This window comes from Dromaius novaehollandiae, chromosome Z, assembly GCF_036370855.1.
Source record: "Dromaius novaehollandiae isolate bDroNov1 chromosome Z, bDroNov1.hap1, whole genome shotgun sequence".
NCBI classification, from domain to species: domain Eukaryota; kingdom Metazoa; phylum Chordata; class Aves; order Casuariiformes; family Dromaiidae; genus Dromaius; species Dromaius novaehollandiae.
The window spans coordinates 51,240,217-51,266,669 of NC_088132.1; the positions used below are offsets into that span (position 1 = coordinate 51,240,217).

A 26,453-nucleotide genomic window follows, 5' to 3' on the forward strand; every position below is an offset into this window, starting at 1 on the left:
CTGGAAAATGTTGATATTCATGACATTTGCTATCTTTTGTACTGAGAAAGGCCTTATACTCCCTACAATTTAGGAAATGGGAAGAAAATCTACATCTCTAATAGAAGTCAAGATAGAAATCTAAACCATGCTGATTTTCTGAAAGAACAATCTTTTTTTTCCCCCTAAATTCAACTATGCAGTTGTTTAATAGGTTCACAGTGAGAGAAACCCACTATTTAAGAGGGTGTGTTTCATAAAAGATAGTCATCTATTTTTATAGTCAACTATCTTCCCTATCCATTAGGTTGACCCCAAGGTGTTATACACTTGCAGATAAAAATAACAATTTAGAGCTGTGTGTAAAAACTATAGTGTTTTAAACAATTTAAATTATGCTCTAGTGAGCATAGCAAAGCCAAGCAGACAGTAATTGGAGAATGCCAGAATTAAGAATGCCAGTAGAAACTTTGGCTTACCTACTCTGACATAAGTCTTAGAACATAGTGGTCCATCATACAATTGCATATTATTTTCTCAGTAAGATTAATAAATCCTTTTCCACACAATATTTGAGCTGAAGGTGAAAGAATAGGTCTAAAATCTCCTGACTCTTACTCCATACCTACCCCATATCAGTGTTAGTCATTTGTTACATCAGTCAGTTGTGACATCAGCTCATAGTACCATTACAGCGCTTTGTAAGATTACCATAGGATGCAACACATTTTCATATAGGTAACATATTAGATGATAGGCACGTCCCTTATCTAAAAATTTCACTTAAATTGTCTTATTACTAAATCAGTACATTGTCATTTATTTCCACAACATACTACAAATTCAAGTTGACTTACTTTTCCCCTGGTGATCCACATGTTATCCCAGTCAACAGGGAAAAAGCAAATTTTTCAGTCACCTCAGCAAGGAGACTATATCCTCGTGTGTCTTTGCGTTTGGGGCTAGCCAGAGCACAGAGTATCTCATAGAAGAGACTTCTACTTTTATCAGCGAGTAACCACTTTTCACCTACATCTGTTACCTAATATGAAGAGAATAAGTCAAACAGCATCTTATGCACAGAACCAGGTAGACAATTATTTGATTCCCATAAATCATTAAGGAGTGCATCATTTTATTATTTTGTTATTTTTGGTTTTAAGATTAATGTTGTTAATTTTTATCTATGATCATATATTACTTTCAATATATTAAGAAGTCGTCTTATAAAATTTCCTCATATTGAACCCTTTGGCAACATTTTTAGTTTTATCCCAACTTTAATTCTGAAAGTTCCAGACATTTTTCCATCTTCCAATCACTGCTGCCAAGATCAAGGCACACATTGTCAAAACTACATAAGGATATGCTTACTGCTAGTGATTTCATTATTAAAGAAACCATGTGGTGTTTTTCATTCTTTCACAAATCAGAGATTCTTGAATCCTTTTGAGAATTTCTGACATTACTTTCTCTATTTTCTATTTCAAAACAGCAACAACCAGTAATGAACTGACAGTTGCTTCTTATGAATACTGTTATTTTGCTTTTTGTCTAGATACTTTAATGTTTTCCAGCTCCTGTGCATTATTCCACCAGTGCAAAAGAGCCAGAAAGTCAGAAAACTAGCCCCAGAGCTTTCAACTCTTAGTGCAGTGCTGAAGTGCACTCAGCTACCATGCCAACCCGATTCCCGAAGCCACTGCAGGGAAAAAGACAAGTGGCATGCCTGGTTAGAGCACAGCAGACTCCAGCTGTCCCAGGTAGAATTTGCTTGTGTGGTGACTGTAGCCAGCTGGAGAAGATATGAGCAAACCTTGGACCTCAACATTCTGTGCCAGGGCTAAAACCAAAATAAATGTGGCCTGAGAACCATAAAAAGCTCTCTGAAAGTATGGCACAAAAATTTGGCACAGCAGAAAATCTTGCACTATAGATGCATATGCAAAATTAATACTGGTTGCTCTTCTCCACCTTTCTACTTGGTTTTTGATTTTCTATCACCATCCTAACCTAGTGGCAGACAAACTCCTTCCTCAACTGCGAGATTTCACAATTTCTACTTTTAAATTTGCAGTCTGTGTCGTAGGGTCACTGCTGTGGATTCTAATCTTGATCTTACCGCAGTTCTAAGTGTTATTACATCCTTCTGAAAGTCACTGGTCATTCAAGGAGCCCAAAAAGGTTTACCTTTTCTATTATATGCATCACAGCAGTAAGTTGCTCTTCTGTAGTTTCTGTAGCCACTTTGACATTCAAATTCTGGAGGACTCTGTTTAAAATGGTGTCATCAAGTGGCTGATGCAGTTGATCAACAAGTCCCCAGACTGGCAAGGAGTCCAAATCTGAGACAATGGTGATGTTAGCAATAGCATATGCATCATCTACTCTGGCACCGCCTGTGGGTTTAGAAAGCACAACCTGGAAACGTTTAGGAAATGGGTTTAAGGATCCTGTCTCTGGAGTCAGGGTCACATCCAGCAAAGCATTTCTCTGTCCAGGTTCAAAAGTCAATAAACCTTCAGATCTGACAAAATCTCGTCCTGCAACAGCTGGAGATATGAAGGTCCGGCCAATAGGTTCAGGTTTTTGTAGCTCCTTAAAGCAAACCAAAAGAGTTTAGGTAACATTATGATAATTATGATTGTTCAAAAATAGCTGCTGCTGCACATATGCATTTTAAATGGGTAAAACTTAAACATTAAGAAAAAAAGCCCCCTTCCAGAACGCAGTCCTCTGGAATATCACAGTTGTGTTAAATGACATATCTCCCTGAAGTTTATCAATCTGGCACATGTGGTCAGTAACAACCTTGGGGAAAAATAATATATATATATTGAAATTGGTAAACAGGATCCCTGTCTGTCTTTTTCCCAGACAAACTTCACAAAGCTTTTCTGGGTAAATAGATATTACAAAAATGTAAGTACATCAGCAAGTCTAGGTAAATTCCAGAGGGAGTGAAGTAAGTTTATTTCTGCAGCACAAAATCCCTCAATTAAGGGAATAGATAGGTATTTCAGATAAATAAAAACTAAACAAAAGCCAAGGAAAGGGGTTTGAAAACTGTGCCCAAACCTATATCAGTTCATGATATTTTGAGTACAAATAGTTAAAACAAGAAGCATCCATTTAGGACCAAAGGCAAAGCAAACACTACGGAATACACATGCAAAGCAGACAGATAAACTTATCTAGCAATGCTATATGGCCTCATTTCCCTGTGAAGTATCACTATTTTTTACCTTCCATAGGGTTTGCAGATACTGTTTCATTCTTCACATTCTTGCTCTTTTGTCAGATGCCATAACCTTGATTTTATATCTGGTAATATAATAAATTTTCCTTAAGTGGAAACTAACACTCTGTGCTATTATTCAAATGCATGATTTTTGAATACTATCCACTCATTTAATAAGTACAGGCTATATACTGACTCTCAACTAAACTTCAGAAGGTCTCCTACTGTGAAAAGTAAGGATTTTTATTTGTGAAATACTAGATACCTTTTGAAAACATTCAGCTTTTACTAGTAAAGGCTACTTTTGGAATAAATAAGATATGTTTTGAGTTGTCAGGAGAATACTGTAAATCGGTGTGGTATATATCTGTTCATATTTGCTCTAGAACATGTTCACATCATCTGTGCCAGTTCCAGGCAGAAGTTTCCTTTTGTTTATCTCTTCCAACTGAGAACCAGGGAACAGGGAAATAAGTGGTAATAAAAGTATTAGTGACAAGAACAATGTTTTAAAAACCTTTGTAGGAATGAGATAAACATCTGTTTCCAGTAAGCACCTCATCCTTACTGCCTGCCATGATCTCTTATCTCTCATGTACCAATACTTTGGTACTCAACACCTAAAATTGTACAAAGCAGAGCTGTTATAGTCTATATGAAATACAAATGGCAAAGGAACTGCCACCTGTATTTTAGCCTAAGCAAACACTGAACACTGGCAATTCTTTCTGCCTTTAAGAGCTAAAGGATAATGACCACTTCCTCCTGGCTGGAAAGGATATGAAAACTTTTTACCACAAAATCTAACCAAAACTCTGGCCATCTACTGTATAATAATAAATCCATGGAAACACCAAGTTATTTGGTGTAGTTAAAATAGATACATATGCAGTATGATAACAGCATACAAAGCTTTGTATTAAAAAAGAAGGTGGAAGTACACTGGTCACACGACATTTTGCTATAAAAATTGATGAAACAAAACTGGGAGGAGTGGCTGATATACCAGAAGGCTGTGCTGACATTCAGAGAGACCTGGACAGGCTGGAGAGCTGGGCGGAGAGGAACCTCATGAAGTTCAACAAAGGCAAGTGCAGGGTCCTGCACCTAGGGAGGAATAACCCCATGCACCAGTACAGGTTGGGGTTTGACCTGCTGGAAAGCAGCTCTGCAGAGAAGGACCTGGGAGTCCTGGTGGACAAGAAGTTAACCATAAGCCAGCAATGTGCCCTTGTGGCTAAGGACAGAAGGCCACAGGTCCTGGGGTGCATTAGGGAGAGTGTTGCCAACAGGTCGAGGGAGGTTATCCTCCCCCTCTGCTCAGCCCTGATGAGGCCACATCTGGAGTACTGTGTCCGGTTCTGGGCTCCCCAGTAGGAGAGAGACATAGTCCTACTGGAGAGAGTCCAGCATAGGGCTACAAAGATGATTAGGGGACTGGAGCATCTCTCTTATGAGGAAAGGCTGAGAGAGCTGGGACTGTTTAGCTTGGCAAAGAGAAGACTGAGAGGGGATCTTATCAATGTATACAAATATCTTAAGAGAGGGTGTCAAGAGGATGGGGGCAGGCTCTTTTCAGTGGTGCCCAGCAACAGGACAAGAGGCAACAGGCACAAACTGAAACACAGGAAGTTCCATCTGAATATGAGGAAAAACTTCTTTTCTATGAGGGTGACAGAGCACTGGAACAGGTTGCCCAGAGAGATTGTGGAGTCTCTTTCTCCAGAGATATTTGAAACCCACGTGGACACAATCCTGTACAACATGCTCTAGGTGACCCTGCTTGAGCAGGGAGGTTGGACTAGGTAATCTCCAGAGGTCCCTTCCAACCTCAACTATTCTGTGATAAAAACATTCCCTCATAATAATGCCTTTAGGTATAAAACCAACATACTCAATGTAGATCAGGCTAAGCACTATGCCACTACAGTGACAAATGTAGAGGAATCCTCCTTCCAGCCTATGCTCTGATTCTGGAGTTACAACTGTAAGGAAGTGGAAGGAATTCTGTTTTTGCAGCTGTACTATTTCTGCTACAGGAGAATACTCATCATCTGCTGATAATAATGTGGCACTCATTTAGAGATAAAACAGTCAACAGTTAGAACAGTCTAGTGCTACTATTACACACATTCTGAAAAATGAATGGGGATGACATAATCCACTTGACCCTATGAGAGTTTGAATCACAATAAAAATTTTCAAGGTTAGTACTTGAAGAACACGGAATAAAATTTGATGAAAATACTCTCTCTTTTCCTGTGTGCGCTTTGTGTATTAATAAACTGTAATCTAACGCAGCAAGTATATTGGTATCTGAATCTTGATGGTGAGATCTACTGTGATTGTAGCATAATTTTCGAGAAAGAAGCCTCAAAAATTGAAGTCTCAGAATAGTCTCAGAACAAAGAAAGAAATGTATTTAATGCATGACTGACCAAAGTCTTTGAGGCTACTGAAGGTACCATGAACAAATCACTCCTGACAACACAGTGAAAGCTACGTCTTTTTAATAATAGAAAAATGAAGAAACTACAGTACATGGCCCAGTGAATGTTTGACTGTTTCCTAAAAAATACTAATGGCAGTCACATTTATTTGCTTTAGAAAATAAAAAATGATGTAATAATGTGTCAATCTTACCTGCATGCTGTAGCTAATGACTGTGGTTACTGACGTACTAGAATCTCTGAGCACTTGCAAACTGATTAAAGTAGCCTTCTTATGAGCCACAGCAAAACGAGATCCCACAGCAAAATACACTAAACCACGAGGAGTATCACTCTCAAGAACTGTTATAACGGCAAATCTGGCACTGCTGTTCAACACAGCTCCTGCACTTACTGCATACAGCTCAACGAAGAAATGTGTTTCAAATTCAGGTACCTGTAAATGAGTTAGGATTTTCATATCATTATAAGGCTCATTACTTCCAGCTTTAAAAAATGTATACGTTATTTTGTATGCTCAATGAATTACTTGTACTAATATCTATCACAAGCATTCTTCTTGAAATGTTTGATAGGTACAATGAAGCGTATTCTAAAAGATTAGTATTGCAAAAGGCACCACTCTGTTATGAGCAATAGTGAAATCTCATAGGTTTTCATGTGATCTCACTTTATTGGAACAAAGTAGCTATTTATATACTACATATATTGTGGCTGTATGTTTGCCATAAGACGTGAGGGTAAACACTAAGAGCTCAGTTTTCCAGATGATGGAATTACACAGGTGAACATTTTTTGAAAATTTTGTTCTCACTTTTTTTTTGTCTTATAAAAAAGGCACGTATATACACACCAGGTGAAAAACTGCACAGAAATGTATGCTATTTTGAAACTGCAATTAATATTGATTGTAGTTTGACTACTGAACTCAGGCAAAGTTTTGAAAAAAAATTTAACATACAGACTTAGTATTTACAGTAATATAAGCAAACCTCAGAAGGTTTGAATGCTTAACTAAATCTACCTAAAATCCAAAAGCATAGAGACATTATCTGACAGACCTTCAGAAGTTTAAGATATACAGAAATCTTCTATCGGTCTGGAAATACAGGTGACTGAATTTTAGTGTTGGCATACCAAAGAATTACCTCAGTCAATTTTACAGCGTTAATGCTCAACTGTTTATTGAAAATAAGGCAGCAATCATAAATTTCAATATGACATTGCACCTCATCTTTGATTTTGTACCTACAATACATATACCAATGCTTAAAAATAGATATCTGACCACTGAGCTTACTTCCAGAAGTAATTCTTTAAATGGAACAATCTTAACTAACTGATGACAGGCACAGATTTACTGGAATGCCATAGGGAACTTTAGCCTTCCATTAGCACCTGTTAGAATGGTGTATGCTCATGCTTCATGTGGTTCAACTGCATGTCTCTGCAGCTGCTGCACTTTCTCCTGTCATTAAATAATGATACCATTACTTAGACTAACCAGGTTCAAAATCCCAGTTTACTCAGTGCAGCAGCCAGTGTCCCACTACTGTCATATATTTTATTCATTGGCTCTTTAACTTAAAAATAACATCTCAAGCAAGAGAATGGCCTCCCAACTCAGCTATGAGAATGTACCCTTTTTACCACTATTTCCAACATCTTACATCTTGCATTACTTTCTAGACTGCGGTAGGAAAAGTAGGGAGAACCTTCTCTTCTTGTCCTTTTTTCTTTCTCAAAACCTCAAGCTTTGCCTATAGCCTGGCTGTTAGGATACTTTCCTGGAATGTTTCAGACTCTTCACTCTGAAAGGAGGAGGGACATAAATCCTATGTTTCTTAAATGACTGCTCTAACTACTAGGCACTCACACAAAGAGAAATTTTACCCCTCTTCCCTTTTGAATGAAAATGGCTGTGAATGCTGTGCTTTGTGTTAATTCAATGATGTCTTCATTTTTGAATACCAGCTGGGCCTCTGAAGTCACTCAGGTTTAGGCATACCCAGCTGATGAATGCCAAATGGCCTCAGTGGATGATGGCTGCTAAGCTGAACTTTGCTAATCATAAGCTGGATGTGCGCAGCAACAGACTTGTAGGCAGCCAGTGATTCTTATGCAGCTTCATGACTGAGTAGAGTTTCCATAGATCATTGTTCTAGATTTAGGCATGTAAACTCTGCACAAGTTGTACTAAAAGTTTTTTGCTGAATGTGATATTACTTACAGGCTTTGTTACTTACAGCCTTACTTTATGCTTTGCATAAACCCTACTAAAGGTGCTTCAATAAATTAAAAAATGTGTTATGTGAAGGGTAAGAGTCCATCATATGAATATACATTTCACTGAAGTGCCTGCATTCTGTTTTTTTCTTACCATTCTGTACCCAATACCTGCAATTTACTCTGCAAATTAAACCCTTATCACCTTCCTGAATTTCTACTGGTCACAATGGAGGCAGTACAAGCCTAAAGACAAACCAGTGTTTGAGCAGATGCCAAGCTACCATTTTCAAACTCTGTCCTATCCCAGTTCGTTTGGATCAGAGATTATTTTCCATCTCGATGAATTGCCATCCAACATCATAGTGCCATACATAAATGAGCAAGAATTACTTACATTATCCGGTTTTATTTCAATAGAGATGTTGCATATTGTTTGACCTGCCATGCAGGTAGTGGCTCCTAGCAGAGACACAAGTTCATTCTCCAAGTTTATGCCGTCCTTAAGAAGGACAACAGAAGTTTCATTAAAGGTCACACGCCAATAGATCTTCACATCTTCAAAAGCCCTACAAGCAAAGCAAAACACTATACATGAACTGAAGGAAACAACTATTGTTTTCGGAGACATACATTCCAGAGATGCATCTGTTTTTCATTAATATTCAAAACTTACCGCTAGGGAAGAAACTGATTTAAGATGAAAATTTATTTCTTTTGATTTAAATTACTCCCTCTAAAACCTGACTGGATTACAAAAAAGTAACACAGGGAGAAAAATCAAGCAATTTGGGGCACACAGATCAATTTGCTTTTCAACTTTTGTTTCAGAAAACATGAGACTGGCTGAGTAAGAGTCACTGGAGCCTGAAAGTAAGGCACGTGCCCAAGTACTTTCCTTAATATAAAGGAAAACATTTCCTTGGAAAGCCAGGCAAAATCTGGCTTTCCTTTAAGTTTGAAATTAACTTAGAGTACTTGGATATACTTTTTCAAAGTACACATAAACGTGCAAAGTATACATGTGTTAATCAGAAAAACACATAGTATCTGTGTGAGAAAAGACATAAGCATAATGCTGACAGGTAAACAAGCAGATTATTCATTTAATCGCACCTTTAGCAAAGTAAAAACTTAGCATTAAGCAATAGGAAAGTTACTTTCATGCTTGTTCCATTATGGTGTAAGTTGGAAAATATTTGTTTTTTCCTGTTTCTGTTAAGTAACAGCACAGTGACAAACCTATTCATGTTCACAACTTAAGTTTGCCAAATTCTGGCTAATTTTTAAAGGAGCCGAAAGGCAAGATTTATTACAAAATTCTATGATGATCTCTTCCACTAACAGCAGCATCCTTGATTCAACACAGCACATTGCAGCAAGTAGGGACAGCACTTTTATCAGTTGTTGCCTGCACCTGTTTGGTTGCCTTGTGACAATCAGCACCACGTCTCTATTTTCTGAGTCTTCATCAAGAACAAGACCGCTTTGCACTTCTGGAACAAATCCCAAAATGCCATTCTGAAGATCATTTCCTATGTGGGAAACAGTCCGTGAAAGTAATTTGCAAGAAAATTGAGACTAAACTGTATTTTTTAATGTAGAAAACTGCTAAAAAAATGAAAAGTAGATAGCTCAAGCATGTTGCAAAGTACCAGCAGGAAACACTTCCAAAGACTAGGAAAAAAAATGTCTTTCAATATTACAATTCTTAATTTGCTCTCCATATTTATCTAGAACTTCGAATGTTGGTATGACTACATATTATTTTAACTGGTAAAATAAATAATTTTGAGAATTCTGGCAGCACCTATGCAGACAACCTTGCATTTTCTGCAGCATTCAGCAAACTGACTGAATTCTGTGTCTCTTGACTTCGAGACTAGGCATTAGACTAGTCCAGAACAGTTTCAAAACCCTTGCTTATAATGCCCCTAAGAGATATTCACTTCATCTATCTTATGTTTACTATAATCATTAAAATATACTTGTTCTAAACAGAAATGGACTTCAGTGTGTCATATTTGGTTACGAGATAAAGATGGGCTTCCAAGGACACGACTTCAGCCTCCTTGTTCATCCCATTTTATCTCCCCCATAATGCTGTTGAACCCATTCATTTTCCCAGATCAGTAGTTCAGGGTTTACTCCTGCATCTTTAATTCAGTGTGTGGAAATGGGGAGCTGGAAATACTGCACTGTTCTCACAGGAACATAAATAGCAAGAGAGTAAAAAAACAAAACAAAAAAAACCCCAACAACAAAAACCCCATAAAACCTAACACAAACACACACACACATGCTAGGACTAATGAAGGGACTAATTAGGAGGACTAATGCCTTCGCAGCCTCCCATTAAATCCTGATTTCTCCTTACAGGTAATGACAGCTTTACTCTACATTTGGGAAGGGAATCTAGTTCAGGCCCTGTGCATGTTAAGCTTCAATATATATACAGAAGATTAACACAATCTGCATGTTTGCTTATGTGCATGCATAAATCTTTAACCTGAAATATCTTTCTAGCTATACGTTTAAAGTCAGATGTATGCTTTGATCTTTCTTCTTTGCCAATGTTGTCTCCTGATCTTATTTTCTGTATTCATTTTACTCAGAGTGTAAGTCTAGAACATGTTAATACACTTCTGTGGGATTCATACAAGTTCAAATTCCAGCCTGCACTTATGCATGTAATTCTTCAGTTAACTTGCATATGCAGGCAATTGGTTATTTGCATGCTGAATTCTAGTGACTGGGCATATCAATGCAACATACATTTTAAACAGTTTGTTCTTGCGTAAGTAATTCTGGTTGTTACATAAACTCATCAAAGAGCAGAATCTGATCCTGATTCCCAACATTTATCTTGTATTGTTAAAAGTGCCTGCTTACACACAACTTCCAGTTGGACCTCTCATATGAGTTTCTTGATTTAAAACAAAAGGAAAGTCCCTAAATCTCCTAAAGTGTTCTTATTCCCAACTTATTTTTAAAACTTTGTTTATATTATCTTCAAACTTATGTTCAATGGAAAAATCTGATAGATATTTACAAGTTAAGGGAAATTAGAACTATGATCTTATTCTGCCACAGTAGCATGCGGTACCCAAGAGAAAAATTCTTCCCTAGATGCCTATTTAAGCCTATTCCTATCCTCCTCCAGAAGCAGAGGAGGACTAAATTAAGCAAGTTCAGAGACGAAGTACATAGAATCAAAAAGCGAGAACAGAGTCTCCTGTTCTTTAAACTTTGTAGAAACCCAGTACAATCTAAAAGTGGCAAAACACATAAAAAAGAAAAAAACAAAATGTCGCTACACATGAAGGAAAAAAGTTCAAGCTTAGTCTCTCTCTTCATCAAGTAAAACAGGACAAGAATGGACACGAGCAGCATCTATAGGGTGAGTACAAAGAAAGTGTATTTTGAGCTACCTTGCTAAGTGAGTTATGGTGGGTTTGGTGCACTAGATAGATTTGAGAATCAAATACCCTGCTTATTCCCCAATAAGAAATCGCAATCTTCACATGAAAATTGTTAATAAAACTAGAGTTATTTACTGTTAGCTAATTCAGGCTTATTTACTAGTTTTCTGGAAAAAAAAAAATGCTACCTGCGATAATTACTGTTGCAAAAGCAGCAAATCCATAATCATCCTTTCCTTCCACAATCTGAGCTCCGCATTCAGGATCTGAGAGGAAAACATAGAACAATTCCTGTCCTTCAGGCTCGTCATCATCAAAAATTTTGATGGACACCTTGCTTTCTCTTTCTCCATCCAGCAAAGTTAGAGAAACTGACTGTTCCTCAAAATCTTCTCCTTCCGTTGCCCATGCAAAGTCTGATCTTCCATAAGCGTTTTCAAAAGGATACAAATCTACTCCACTCTGTGCACTTATTCCACCAAAGGTTTTAACTGTTACTCCAATATCACCAGCAAAACCCTGAGTCCTTCTAATATGAAGTATTGCCATGTTGGGGGTACTACTGTTTGCATCTTCTTCAATATAAATGAACTCTGGCCCCAAACTGAGTATTCCATGAACACTATCATTATCCAGGATATTAATTGTTGCAACACTGAAAGCTGGATTCAGACGTGGACTCCAGTTAGGATTCAAGGGTTGAACACCCCAAACCTCCACAGCAGTCAAATTTACAAAAAAAAATTCCTCCATTTCAGAAACAGTGTCATCAATTATTGATATTTCTACTACAGCATTTGTCTGAAAACGTACAAACATAAGCTCTCCATTATAGATAGGTCTAAAGTCTTCCAGTGGTTTGGCACTTCCTGGAGTAGTCTGATATGTCAATTGAGTGAGATTACTTTGAAAACCAAACAATCTCTGGACATGTAGTGTGACTGCCTGAACATCTTCTTCAACTGAAACATATCTTGAGTTAGGAGCAAACTGGAAGATCCCCAATGGCTCGATTTCAGCTATTGTAAATCCTGTTCTGAAACAGAAGACACAAAAGTTGAGCGAGGAAACATGAAATATGAAAAGTAAAACACCCAAATAGAATAATTTCCAGTGAATAATCAATGATGGCTGTGAGAAAGTGGATGAAAAAAAAATCATAGAATTTGGGTGATAAAAGTAGAGGGAAGAAACAGCAACGATATGAGAGAAGATATAAAGAGGTTCCCTAAAAAGTGTTCTTGGAATGATGAGGCCAAATGGCCCTCCACAGGCTGAACTCATTCTGAGTCAATATACGAGACTGTAAAGGTTAAATAAAATAAGGTCTTCCTCAGAAAATGGAAGGGAAATGAATGTACAATATCTTTCTATTGTGATCACAGTGCAGGGAGATATATTATAATACAGCCATTCTGAATAACACTAGTTTTAACGACAGAACAAACTTTCTGTACAAAGAGAAAACTGCAGACTAGAAGGACGTTACCAGAGCTACAGTTTTAGCTAGGAAGCTAAAGAATGAAAACACATTATTTTAAAACTTACAATGGGGTTTCAATGCACTGTCCCCTCAAAATATTTCTGATAGTAATTTTTTCCAGATTTGAGACCCACAATCCCTATGTCCATATTTAATATATCTCCCTCTTATGGGAAAAATAAGCATTGAGATGAAGACTATGTTAATCTTCATCCAAAAGAGCCTTTGCTAAACTTTGTGTCTTGTGCCCCCTCTAGAACTGACCCAGTATTCAATGCCAGAGGCTACAAAACAGCACTACTATTACACTGTTGGATTTTGGTAAATAAACTGGACCTTTTCCACCTTCTAAGGAAGTCAGAAACCCTTCAAAGTAACTATCAGCTTTGCTTCCTGTGGGATCTGGTCCTAAGTTTTCTAGGAAACTTCATTCCCATAGATTCAAGGTATTTAATTGCATGGTAAATAGGTGTTGTGAGGACACCAGCCTGAAGGACATAAAGGCCTAGGAGAAGGGGTCAGTCACAGCAGCTTAGGCACAAGTTCATGCTTTACAACTAGACTGGCACATCTGAAGGAAGTAACATGGTGAAGCCAATACCTTTCTTCATACACACTGTTACTCTAAGCCCATCCTTTTTCATAATACCAGATTTATCCACCAATGAGTAAGGAAGAATGAAATGAAAATAATTTGAAGAATAAATCACCTGATTGAGATGGAAACCTACACTAACTATAATGTTTTAGTTGCTAAGAATAAAATGATTTTTTAAATAACTGAGATAACTTCTGAGCATTACTCGTTTCAATTTATTTATTTAAAATAGTGTTTGTTATCAAAGATCATCTAATTATGAACTTTCAGGGAGATTAATGTGAAGTGTTAGAGGGCAAATAATAAAAAGTGTCATGAGAGGAACACACTGGTCTGGACCTTTTTCGCTTTCATTATTTCGCTTTCTGGCCAAAACTGTAGATCTGTCTTCCTCATTTCCTTAACTGACTCCATCATTGCCATCACACCTATTACACCGTGCATCTGACTGGTACGAAATACACTTGACTTCGAGAAAAGCCACAGTTCTGCTTAGGTCAGATCTGCAGTACTGGCATTTGTTTGCACCTGAGACAAGATTGACAACTTTATCAAGGAAGAAACTACATATTCATATCTTTCTGTAATTTAATAGGGATTTGTATAAGATGTATGCCTGTACCCAGATCATAATTCTTACAGCATGTGTGCAACTAAACATTATAACATCCTTACCTCAGTCGAGCCCCACCAGACACATTGCTGTGCACTGCTGTTAGAGAGATGGCAAATGATTCCTGTTTATTTAGGCTTGGAGTAGCCTGAAATGAAATTACTTTGCTCTGTTCACCAGAGGAAAATATAGCACTACCTGAAATAAAAGAGAGAGAGAAGAGAGACAGTACAATTCAAAATCACTAAATAGAAATCATCTTTTCACCTGGGAACATGCTGAGATAGGGATTTTCACAATACCATTCCATTTAGGAAGGGGAAATTTGCACAACAAAAGTCTATTGTCTCTTCTTCATAAAGTTGTTCTTTAGGGGCACGGCACTGTGTTTAGCTCACAGACATGTATCTATGTAGCACAATTCTTTTCTTACTGACTAAATAAACATATCAGTCACAGATAAAAATCAGACCATACACTTTCATTCTGAAGATGCTGCATTAAGACAGGAAAAGTGTGCAGGTACAAACAGCTAAAATGGGGTTTCATCACTCATGCAACTTCTGTAGCTTTTTCCTCAGGCAAATACTCACCAAATGAAGGAGTAATATTGCCTGGATGAACAAAGTCAGTGATTACATCTGGTGGGTATCCAGAAGTCCAGTTAACTGTTACAGAGCCATAAACGCCTTCTCTGGTTATCACAGCCTGACCTGTTCCTGCTACAATGTTTGTAAGCTGTAAAATAACAGATTCAAAGCCAACCTATGGAAACATAATAAATTTTGTTGTATAAGATGAGATAAGAATGGGCAATAACATACGTGCAAGCACACTGTAAGCAATTGCAATAACTATACATACATCCACACTTCTTTCACAAGTCTCTAATACTATTTATAAGTATGAGATGTTTGAGAATTAGATCTCAGGGAAAAGGAACTGATACAGATTTCTGTACTGAAAACACCAAACATAGCATTGTGCATCTATTCTTTAAAGAAAAACAAATGCAAACTTAATGCTCAGGGGCAACAGCTGCAGGACTCTCTCTCTTTGTACATACTACTGTGTACATGCTATTATCTACTCTTGGGCTGCTATACCTAAAGACATAACATTGTTCAGAATCAGTTATTTTCCTCAAAGTCTTAGAGATTTCATTTCATGAAAACAAAAGTATAGCTTAACCATAACACTTACACTATTTACTCTAGGTTTTTTTGAACGTATAATGAACAGATGAAGATACTTTTAAACAGTATTAACAAATTTCTATAAGAACTGAGAAATATGCAAAGACTAGATAACACCTAGTATAAGTAATAAATGCAAAGTCTTGTCAGTCATTAAATCGACTGTGATTAAGAAAATTGTTAAGGTGTCAACTGAATCTTTACAGTAGCTATCTTTTGCAATGAAGTGTTGTGCATCTCCCTCCTGTGGTAAAAATGTTACACTTCAGCCAGTTTACTCACCTGTGAATTGGCAGCTTCTTCAGGAATAAGCAAAATAGCTGACTTTGCGTTTTCTAATATTTTAGGCACATCCTTGCCACTGCCCCCAACCAGGCTTACGCTGATCAGTTCCAGAGTAAAATTCAATCCCAGTAACAGAAATGCCTTTGAGAGAGAGAATTTAAACAAAGAGGTAGAAATTTAATTCCACTAAAAACACAATATCCACCAACTGAATGGATTATACAACAGAACCATCTGCAACTTTTGTTCTACTTCCATACAAAAATCAAGGTTTTCAAGACGAGTAATTTATTGATCGTCTTTCTCAAAATAGCTACAGATTAAACATCAGTGTTGTGAAGCAGTTCATTGGAATGTTTGTAAGGCAATTATTGCCATTTTTATGAACTGTATCTAACACAGTAGGCCTGACCTTGCTTTCAATCTTTAGGTCTTACCAAAGTATAGATGCAAGACTGTAATAATAATAATAAACAAGCAGAGAGTACAGAAAGCTGAAGGTAAGTGCATCCACTGCTTCATGAGTCTCACAGACCACTACTGACAATTCGAAAGGTGAACTTGAGAAAAAAATTGGAAGCATATAATGAGAAAAAAATTGAAATGATAACACAAAGCAATGATGGAGGGACAAACTGAACACATGAATATATGCACCGCACGGATTTTGTAATTGTTATGTGGAAAAAGTGCTATTTAACCACATTTATATTCCATATATAGGAAACTCATGATATTAAAACTCTTTTCTGCATCTTAACAGCAGATACTATTGAGAATTTCATATCTTACTCCAACACATTTGTATTGTGATGAACACAAATGTAAACAATAGCTATCTAAGGAGCTAAAAGGATATTACAGACCTGGCTGCTTATTGGCACTCTTTTCACTTCAAAGCTGGCACCGTCTTTTACTGCTAGGTAGCCCACCACATTCTCAGGTGCAACTGGTGCTTCTTCGTGATGAGACAAGATACGGTACTCAACAATCACTTCTCCAAATGCCCCAGCATGCCGGGTAACATTAATCTGAACATACCGACTAAGGTCTCTCTCTACTAATACTGACTGCTGATGTGGGTACAAGGCAAACACTCCATATGGATCATCATTTGCAAAAACACTGATCTTTAAAATTCTTTTCTCTTGGTCTAAATCTGCTCCACCTTCCACTGAAATCAGCTGTACCACATAGTTTTCATCCAGTTCTGGAACATCATCAGGTAACAGATAGATAATTATCTCAGTTGTACTCTGCTGGTCAGCCATGACAACAGATCCCTCTGTTTGAAGGAAGTCACCTGTCATGTCAGAATCACTACATATTTCCCAGTAAATCTGAAATAAGTGAAAAACAAAACAAAACCAAATTACCACAGAGTCAGAAGCTTTCACATTCAGGATTCAGTATAGACAGCATAGGGCACAGATCAGTTTTAAGTAGGTAAAATAGAAATTGTTTTAGGTATATACAGAAAGACATTCACAGACTATCTTACAAAAGGAAAATGTGTTGTTCCTCTAACAACAGTATTATGAATATAAAGACTATGCAAAGCTTAAGAAGATTTCTTAAAAATTATACAGAATCTCTGAACCATTTTTTAAAATTTCTTCTATTTGTACACACTCCTTGCTGCTCTTCCTCTCTCCAAGATTCCTCAGTCCAGAGAGGGGCCAAGAGTCTTCATTAAACACAGCAGATGTTTTTATTATTTGAAATTAAAAAATGGAACATAAATACTCATTAAAATGCTGACTTCAAAACAACTTCAGGTAAAATCCAATGTCGGTCATGATTCAAAAAGTCCAGTTCTTACCTTGGGCAATGGCTGGAAAAGAGTGAGCTGTGATAATTTCAAAGAAGGCTTACTACGAAAGTATGTTCTGTTCCATTCTCAGAAGGAAGGAAGGAAGGAAGGGAAGAAAGAGAGAGACAGAGAGAAAAGCACTGCAACATGTATAGTTTCAGGGTTTTTCCTGACCAGTGAAGAGATGGCATCTGACTTTCCAAACCGGAAGTACTAGGGCTTAAGCCCTTGCTGAATTCAGTCTAAAAGGCAGCATTTCAAAACAAAATGAAAAACAAGCAACTGAAAGGCATGGAAAAAATTATTCCCATTGTCCACCATATATATGTTCATCCTGAGGACAACTTCAGATTATACTGCTTATAAGGAAACCAAACAAGAGCAAGAATACCGTTATGTTTCCCAGAGTGCCTTGAATTCGTCTGACAAACAGTGTAATACTCTGTGGCCCTTCCACTGCTGAGGGTTCCGTAAAATTCTTCTTGGATAATGATTCAGGAGCAAACTGTACAATACCATTAGGATCACCAAACTTCTGTATCTATAAACAAACAAACAAACAATCAGAAATGAGTTATCTTCTTGTTCAAATCACCGAGATTTTCATTGCTAGGTGCAAGAAGGCACATCATCTTAACTCTTCTTACTGAGTTTTCTCCTCATAAAGAGATTCAAGAGTACAGTAGCAATTAGAACACAGACTACAGTCTGTGTTCTATCTAACAGTAGATAGAACCACCAAGGTCTCAGAAAACAGTGATATGAAGTGTGTGCACACACACAACTGTTATACTAAATCTGTGGATGACTCGCTCTTTTGTGAGAAGATCCTACACTGTAGATGAAGGAGGAAGAGCAGGTTATAAACTGAACATGTGTCAATAATGTGATGCTATCAATAAAGATGCAATGCTCTTAGGCTTTGAATAAAAGAAATGTTATTTGGAAACAAATCCAGGAAATGACAATCATTCTGACCATTCAGCTTTAAACAACTTGCAAATTTTAAATGGTCTAGACACATTTCAGAGAGTAAAGGAATTTTGAAAGGATTTGGTAAACACATCCAATGGAGATGAAATAAGATATTAAGAGCAGAGAAAGCATGAATGTCCCCTTTTCAGTTTTTCAGTGCTGTACAAGAAAGAAAAGGACAGGGTTCTATTTCAAATGCATTACTTAAGTACCCTGATATTAAAACAGGAAATGCTCAGGCACCTCAAGCTGGTGTATAGAAATTTTTCTAACATTACAAATTTGCAAACTCAGCCTCTCGGATAGAGCTTATCCACATCCCATCTGTGTGAATCACTAGCTGCAGCAACAAGAATTCATGGTAAATTGACTTAAACCTGAGTTTTCTTTCAAGGGAAGTTCTCTGAAATATCTAGATACCCAATAATAACTAACGTATCTCCTATCTGTCAGTCAGTATTTACAGATTCACATGTAGAACCCACTGATATCATTGACTTTCTGAAAATAGGAAGCAAACTGAATCCTCCCTCAATCTGACTGATGAGAACAAAAGATCAGAGACACAAGCAGACAAGTGTATTTTTGAGAAACCCTTGCTGCAAATTCAGGTTAAAACTTTTGCCATGAAAAAAAGACTTTCACAAAAGGAGTCAAAAACCAGTCTAGTCTCTACAGCTGCCTGTTATAGCTTTTGAAAAACTAAGAAATGGATGGAAGCACAAACATACAGAAATAGCAACCCTAGGATCTGAAGCCATTTTGAGATTGCTTTGTGTTTTCTCACTGCACAGATGTAATTTAGCCTGACATAACAATCAGACTACATAAAGAAACCAAGGGCCTTGCCATGGATTTGCTCTGCAGAAGCCATCAGTGTCTGCTGAGAAGCCAAGTCACTGGGAAGCAGGATGAAGCATTCCAGTTCAAGGTCCCTGAAGAACCACCTGAGGAGTCTGTGAAAATAGCACCTCATTCCAGCACTACTTTACTCCATAGATCAGGAAAAACAAAAATAAAAATCCTATTTATAGGAAGGATTTGTTTTTTGCTGCCTTCTTATAATGTTTCTTTTGTTTCAATACCCCAAGAGCAAGTAATTCTCCTCGACAACTCCCTCTGCTTTCTCCCACATATTTCTGCATTTCTCCCCTACCTGTATGTCTCACTGTTATAGCTGGATTCTCTCCTTTCTTTTATATATGCCACCTGGAGAAGAATATGTCAAAGAAGGGATGAATAACAAATTGACATGTAGGAATGAGGACCCAAATCCATTCCCTCTCCAAAGAGAATCATGAAAATGTGTAAGAAAGAAGGCCATGTCAGGGCTTATATACCAATTTTTCCTGATAGAATCTTTGTGTTCATTTTTCAGACATGAACCCATGACAGTACTCGAGTGGTACAGGGGAAAAGAAAGCCAAATGACAATCTATGCAATCAGTCATGTTAATGTTTAACAGCTTTGTAGGATAAATACCATTATCAACAGAGATGTGGAAAGGAAGAGAAAGGAATGCAACAATGACTTACTATTAGTGTAATGTTGGTTGCCTTGGGATCTATTTCTATTTCACCTTTCACAAGGCTCAGTCTAATAATGAAGATCTCCTGAACTTCGACTTCTTCATGGGGATAGATCTGCAGGTTAATAGCTCTCAGACCTCCTTCTCCTTCTCCAAAATAGAAGGATCCATTCACAGGGTCACCAATGTCACTATTCAGGGGAGACAAAACCTCTTCTGAATTGGGTCCTAAAATGTCCCAATTAATCTGTGGAAGATACAGGTTTCAAATTTAGAGTAGTGATATATAAGAATAATAAGGTAGCATAAGTGACATAAGATTCTTGTATCCGATACAAGACTAATGGTGTTTAAATTTGTGTTGTTAATACAGAAGACAGAATATTCATAATGAATTGCATGTGGGAAATTCTGTAATCTTTTGGAAATTATAAATATGACAAATTGCAAAAGGAAATTGTGAAGAGCTAGCCATAATGCCAATTTACAAAACAATTCTAAATTCTTTACATTAATAACCAGAAGAGAAACTGGGCACATAAAGGGTATTAATTAGCCCATAAAGGGAATTAATTAGCCCATAAAGGGAAACACACAGGGCAGTTTCTATTTTGCACTCTTTCACCATTTGTTTCGCAAAGGTCCCCAAATCAGTACTCATGACTCATGATCAAAATCATCCCTGCAAAGTGCTGTATGAAGACAGAAAAAGATAAATATGTTCTGAATAACCTGCAATAAAAGATCTTAATCCCTCAAATAATTGTTCATATATTTTAGCCCAATTAAAAACTAGAATATTTCAAAATTTCCCACAAATCAGGTTTGCTTTTAAGGAGCTCAAATTAAGCATTTTAAAATGTTTATTTTGGACATTTTTCCTTTCTTTTGGAGAATTTCATCAAATGACTTCTAGAAACAAAGTTAAAGATGACTCAAGCAATTTTTTACAGGAGGAAAGAAAGAGCTGATGGTCTTTATTGCCAATTCTCTCGTCACTCTCCAAGATTGTGAAAGGCCTATGCTGGTTCAAATCTACACCTTCCTTTATCAGCGGTTTGTACAGCAGGCAGAAAAATCTAGAAAATGCATAGTAGACAATTTACCGAAAAAATTTTGACCACCTTTAGGAAGTAATTCATCTGATTTGAACAAAACTACTGGTGGTGCTTGAAATTAATTGTATGTGTTATTTTTGATAGAATTAAGAGCTAATTTAAAACAAAGCACATGAGACCATGATATATGATAGGAGGAAAACAGGGGCAGAAAGATAAAACAACAAAGGTAACGGTATTTGCTGTTATACTGCAACTATATGCAAAGAAGCTTAATGAAAAGCTGCAATCATCCTTTCAGAAATAAGTCACAAAGAGGCTTTTGAAGGATAATGCAGTAGCTTTTTGAAGTAGTTACTGGAAAGCATTCAAAATCTTCTACAGCCAGGGCCTACCTGTATGTCTCCTAGCAATCTTCCAGTTCTTTCCAGCACCAGGGACATTGTCATGGATGTATCAGGGTTGGGAAGAATAATTCGGCTTTGGTTGAGGAAACGGACAATACCATGGGGGAAATCACTTTTAGCAATAGTGACCTGGCTCACCAGGTAGAGCCCAAGGACTGCTCCACCAGTGGCTCCTGTCAGCTGGATTTCAAATTGCTCAGCAAATTCACTGTACCAAAAAAGGCAAGGAGATTCTCAGAATTTTAAGAAAAACTACTTGAAACTATTCTTAAAAATTCATCCATATACCTAATTGATCCTGTTTATTCATAGCTTAAAGATATACAGAAAACAGCTCTGTAAACATACAATTGAAGGTTCCTTTCATTTGTTAGGATGGTAATATCTGAAATAAAAGTAATATCCTATATTCTATCCATCCTATCTATCCTACCTTTTTTAAAAGAAAGAATATGGTGCAAAATATTTTATTACTCATGGCAATATTAATAACACCTAATATTTCTGATAATCTGATAAGAAAAATGTCTTGGTTTTGCATGACCTACGAAATTTAAATAATAAGTTTTGGGGTTTTTTTCCTGTTAAAGTGAGGCAATTTTTTTTTTTTTTTTAACCACTGCAGCAATTTGTCCTCAATTCCAATTCTACACATAGGTATAGAACACAGGCTAAAATAAGATTACTCAAAAGTAAATTAGTGAGTAAACATCTGAAAAATCAATTACCTTTCTTCATCATCTATAATAGAGATATAGATAAAAGTCTGGTTCTGACCATGATGAAAAACGACAGAGTTGTTATGGATGAAATAGTCAACACCATTGGGAAGTGCAGAAATATTTCGAGACAGAAAATCAGCTGTTACGAAGCCGTAAGTTCCAAGCTTTCTTACAACAGGAATCATGATCACTCCAGCATCCTCTTCCACTGCAGGAATAATTGAGAACAACCTATTGCAAATATTTTATCCCAAATATAGATTCAAAATATAATGGATTGTGTAATGAACCCCATTTGTATCAATAAATCTAGGATTTTCTGAAACAATTGAGAGTGCTGCTTTTTAAAAGTGGATACCCCATGTCTAACACCATTTTAATTCAAGCAAGCAGATTTTTTCCTTGTAGTACAGTTATATACACTTCCTTTAATCACAGAGAAAAGTTGTGGTTTATGCTTTTAGCTTTTCCTCTCCTTTTTCCCGTTCAAATTTTTAAAATCAATGGTTAATGTAAAAACTTTCTAACAAATGAATCTGAAATAGGAAAAAAACAAACAGGAAAAATTATTTTACCCTATGTGCATACCTCATTTGCATGAATGTCTACCATACCCTTAAAAGATGATTATATTTTAGTGTGCTGTATGATACTATGACAACTAATTTTACCTTCAAAGATTCTGTAAAAGCAAGTCTTCAAGATTAGGTAAAAGACTAATCAATATGACAGATCAACAAAATTCCAGATAGTTTTTAAACATTTAAGTAAGCAGCCAAGCTACCTCCATTTGGAAATAGCTTAAGACTGCAAGAAATATTTAAGAGCTACCTTAAGTGGACCTAAGTAAATCAGGCAGAAGGCTAACAAAGAATGAAATTATTACTGCTGGCCAAATTTATTTCTTCTTTTTTTTCTACTGCCTCCAAGGGAAAATAGGTAGGTTTCAATTTTTGTTATTACACATACATATCAGGTTACACTATACTTTTAAATTTTATAATGATAATATACACAAAGAAATATAAAAACGAAGGAATGGTTACACTTTCCTATAGTACTTTCCACCTAGCAATATCAAAGTTGTTTCAGCATTGCTGTTATATGTTCCAGACACAATTTTAGAATTCTTCCATAGAATGTACTGAGTCATAAAAAACTAATTCTGTTCTCATCATGACAGACAATGAAAAAAGTAGTGCTCTTTCTTCCTGCCCTCCCCCCAGTGTAACTGCTCCAGGTACATGAGTAAATAAAATATTGCACAACTGTGCTTTTACTATTTTTACAGTGGCTGAAAGTATGAAGAAAAAATGCTGAAGAACTTATTTGCAGATGCTTATATAGTTTGCACCAGAACTCAGGATAGATGTTGAAAGACAACTCAAAAATTTATGCCTTAGCCACAGGCTTAGCCTTTAAATTGCCATGAAAATTAAAGTGAACTTACCCTGTAGAATGACATACTGAGGATCAAATTCTATGACGCCTTCTGCATTGTCACTCTTTGCTATGACGACTCGTACTGTGGAGATATTTCCTACCACAGGGGGTTGATCCACCCGTAGTCCATTTTCTTTTATGGCAAAATCAAATCCACTTGCAAGAACATAAAAAAGAAAAAAAAATTTAACTGTTTTTGTGGAAGTATTAAGATGCATGTATGACAATCTTTACATTGCTACAAATACTTATATATTCTGACAGTTATCACTATAGACCTTTCAGCCACACTTTTTCAAATTAATACATATGGAAAAGTAGTATCTTATTCCCCCCAAATGTGTATCTTTCACTTTTTCTATGCCATTTTGTCTTTCTTATTTGACTTTCATGCAACTTGACAAACTCAAGGAGATTATTAATGAGGTCATACTCCAAGCAAAGATGATAAACTGTCCATTAATAATGAAACCCTGTCCATTAATGAGACTGTGCTGTCAGAAAGAAGTCTTAAAATCTTGAATCAGCAAAGACTTAAATAACTGGAGATTGTTTGCCAAGGTGGATCCCCTTGCTGATGTGTGACTCGGTTATCATAATGACTTGTGTTTGTACATCTGTTTTGGAATCCAAGGTTGTGATAATCTTTCCTAATATAGTCTCTGTTAACACAAATGTTTAATAGAACTTTTTGCAGGAGATATTTATGAAAATAACTACAGGGTTAGAGTTATAAACAATTTAGTACCATGCCAAAGAAGTTCAGTACAGTGACTTAAAATTCCAAAAGCTCCTAAAAATGTCAACTTATTGAGAAATGCAAAATCATCATGCAATTTTGTAAGATTTATTTTAATGTTCCTACATTCTGATTTACCACAGTAAGAATTCCAGTTTAGTGAGACACACCACCTCTGGTGATTTATTTTAGATAATATTGTTTCCAATTCATTTATATTTCTGACAGATTGTAGCAGTCTACTAAACAGCAGCTAACTATTTCTAGTAAGTAAAAAGGAACTGAATGCGGATGTATCTATAATGCAGTGCCAAAAACTCCAATACTGTTATATTTGCCTGAGTTAGTGTTGTAATTTCAGCATTGTTGTCTCTTTTGGTATAAAGCATTCTTTCTGGTATTTCTAAAGCATCTGTAGCATTTCTAACTTCATAAACATATCCCAACTAAATAACATATTTTACTTATCACAGAATATACTTATCTTTTTGAATATAAAATCTTGCCAACATTTGTGTTTGCACTATTAACAACGCAAAAGCACATACACTTCATGAAGTGTATGTAATGTACAAATTTTTACCTTAAATGAATCTTAATCAGCAAAATGTTTATATTAATATGTTAAGAGAAGTGGGTTCCCCATACATTAATTTCTTATCATGATCACTATTATAGCTGTCTCATGAAATTTTCTAGTAAAACAGAGCAGGAATCAAACAGGAACTTCATTGCAGTTAGGTCAGATTCCATATATAATATGTTGTTTGGCTTGTAATCAACCTTCCACTCTATTGGAAGTTTTATATTTACCTTCCTTGCAGTTCCACTTTGGTTATTGTCACTAAAAAGTCTTCAGGACCTTCAGGAAAGTCATCATCATGAATTTCAATCAAAATCATTTTATTTTCCTCATCTGGTTCAAACAACACCTCCCTTACTGTGGGAGTGAAATCAATTCCCTCCTCAGCAGTGCCATTTATTATCTGCAACCACAGACGCACTTTGCCATAACATCCACTAGCACGTACAACAGTGATGTTAACCTAAGGGAGAGAAGACATTTTCTTTAAAAATGATTTCATTTCTCTGTTACAGTTGCTTTTAGGAGACCATTCTACAGGCATCTTTTCAACAGGTCTGACAGGTAACAATAATTTGCGATGTTAAGCACAGACTATATACAACTTAGTAGATGACATTCCTTCCCAGAGTATTAATAAACTCCAGAAGCCTCAGACAGCAGTTCTGGAGACTGTACTATGATAAATGCTGAATAAACCTTAGCTTTAATCTTTTTCTGAAGTTAAGCATAAAGCTACCAAGAGTATTTTACACATGGAAGAATTTCAATCTAATACCCATTTTTCTTCTTCTGTTGTTTGCAGTAGTTCCCGTGAAAACGTAAACTGTCCATATGGAAAGTCACTAGCAGCCATGGTAATATTTGCTGTGCTACTAGATTCATTTATGAGTCCTCCACCACTGATTCCAGTTAGTTGAAACTGGTAGTAATGCTTCTCCTCAGGATGGTTATCATCTACAGCCTAGGGAAAAAAAAACCAATGAAAGCTAAAAGGATTTAAACCATTTTCAGAGAGAGCTGTATAATTAATTTCTAACCAAGATACTACCCAAACAAAAGGAAGCACTGGAAATAGCTAATGCTGTAAAATCTCTCATGTACCTGTATTAGAACAACAGCTGCAGACTGCCTGTCTCGCATTGTCAAGGTTCCCGATACCTCAGCAAATTCTTTATAATGAGGAGGTGTTATATTCCAATATACTTTGACCTCACCAAAAATCCCTGGACCACGTACCAGGCTGCAAGTAAGAAGACAAACACAGATTTTATTTTCTATCTTTAACATTTAGTATCTATGGTAGAGACAACCAGTATGCTGCTGTATTATTGTGCCTGAAAGAAATGCTATCAGCGTTGTGAAGCTTGAATTTTAATACAGTAGGTCACTATTAAGATCTGTAAAATTTACTCTTCAGAGCAATAATGTTTTTGCAGCTCTGTTTGATTCCCCTGTGTTGGGAGCCATCTTGAGCAATTATCTTTAAGGAGCATGCTTCACAGTTTCTTTGCACCAGTAGCCTGAAGGTGGGGGCTGAATTTTGAGCTCTCTTGCTTCCATTCTGCTTTTCAGGAGGTACCAATGCAAACCAGTTGCAAAAGGGGACTGAGAGGTAGCGCCCAGAGGCAATTTGCTTTTTAAAGCACAAAGATGCTAGAATACTAGTATGAGATCGTTTGGGAAATGTT

At 36.6% G+C, this 26,453-nt stretch overlaps 1 protein-coding gene across 1 annotated transcript in view; it reads right to left on the reverse strand.

Annotated features, from left to right (window-relative positions):
* LOC135325119 (adhesion G-protein coupled receptor V1-like) overlaps positions 1-26,453 on the reverse strand; it is a 271,435-nt gene that overhangs the window by 156,422 nt on the left and 88,560 nt on the right. The window contains exons 62-79 of the mRNA XM_064502689.1: positions 25,867-26,005; positions 25,541-25,726; positions 24,993-25,225; positions 23,448-23,596; positions 22,004-22,205; positions 21,264-21,483; positions 19,818-20,057; positions 17,698-17,847; positions 16,360-16,833; positions 15,491-15,634; positions 14,606-14,777; positions 14,075-14,210; positions 11,507-12,354; positions 9,314-9,431; positions 8,294-8,465; positions 5,864-6,106; positions 2,170-2,577; positions 837-1,021 (exon numbers count right to left, since the gene is read on the reverse strand). Coding sequence (XP_064358759.1) covers positions 837-1,021; positions 2,170-2,577; positions 5,864-6,106; positions 8,294-8,465; positions 9,314-9,431; positions 11,507-12,354; positions 14,075-14,210; positions 14,606-14,777; positions 15,491-15,634; positions 16,360-16,833; positions 17,698-17,847; positions 19,818-20,057; positions 21,264-21,483; positions 22,004-22,205; positions 23,448-23,596; positions 24,993-25,225; positions 25,541-25,726; positions 25,867-26,005 — 4,419 coding nt within the window. The remainder of the gene's footprint in view (positions 1-836; positions 1,022-2,169; positions 2,578-5,863; positions 6,107-8,293; positions 8,466-9,313; positions 9,432-11,506; positions 12,355-14,074; positions 14,211-14,605; positions 14,778-15,490; positions 15,635-16,359; positions 16,834-17,697; positions 17,848-19,817; positions 20,058-21,263; positions 21,484-22,003; positions 22,206-23,447; positions 23,597-24,992; positions 25,226-25,540; positions 25,727-25,866; positions 26,006-26,453) is intronic.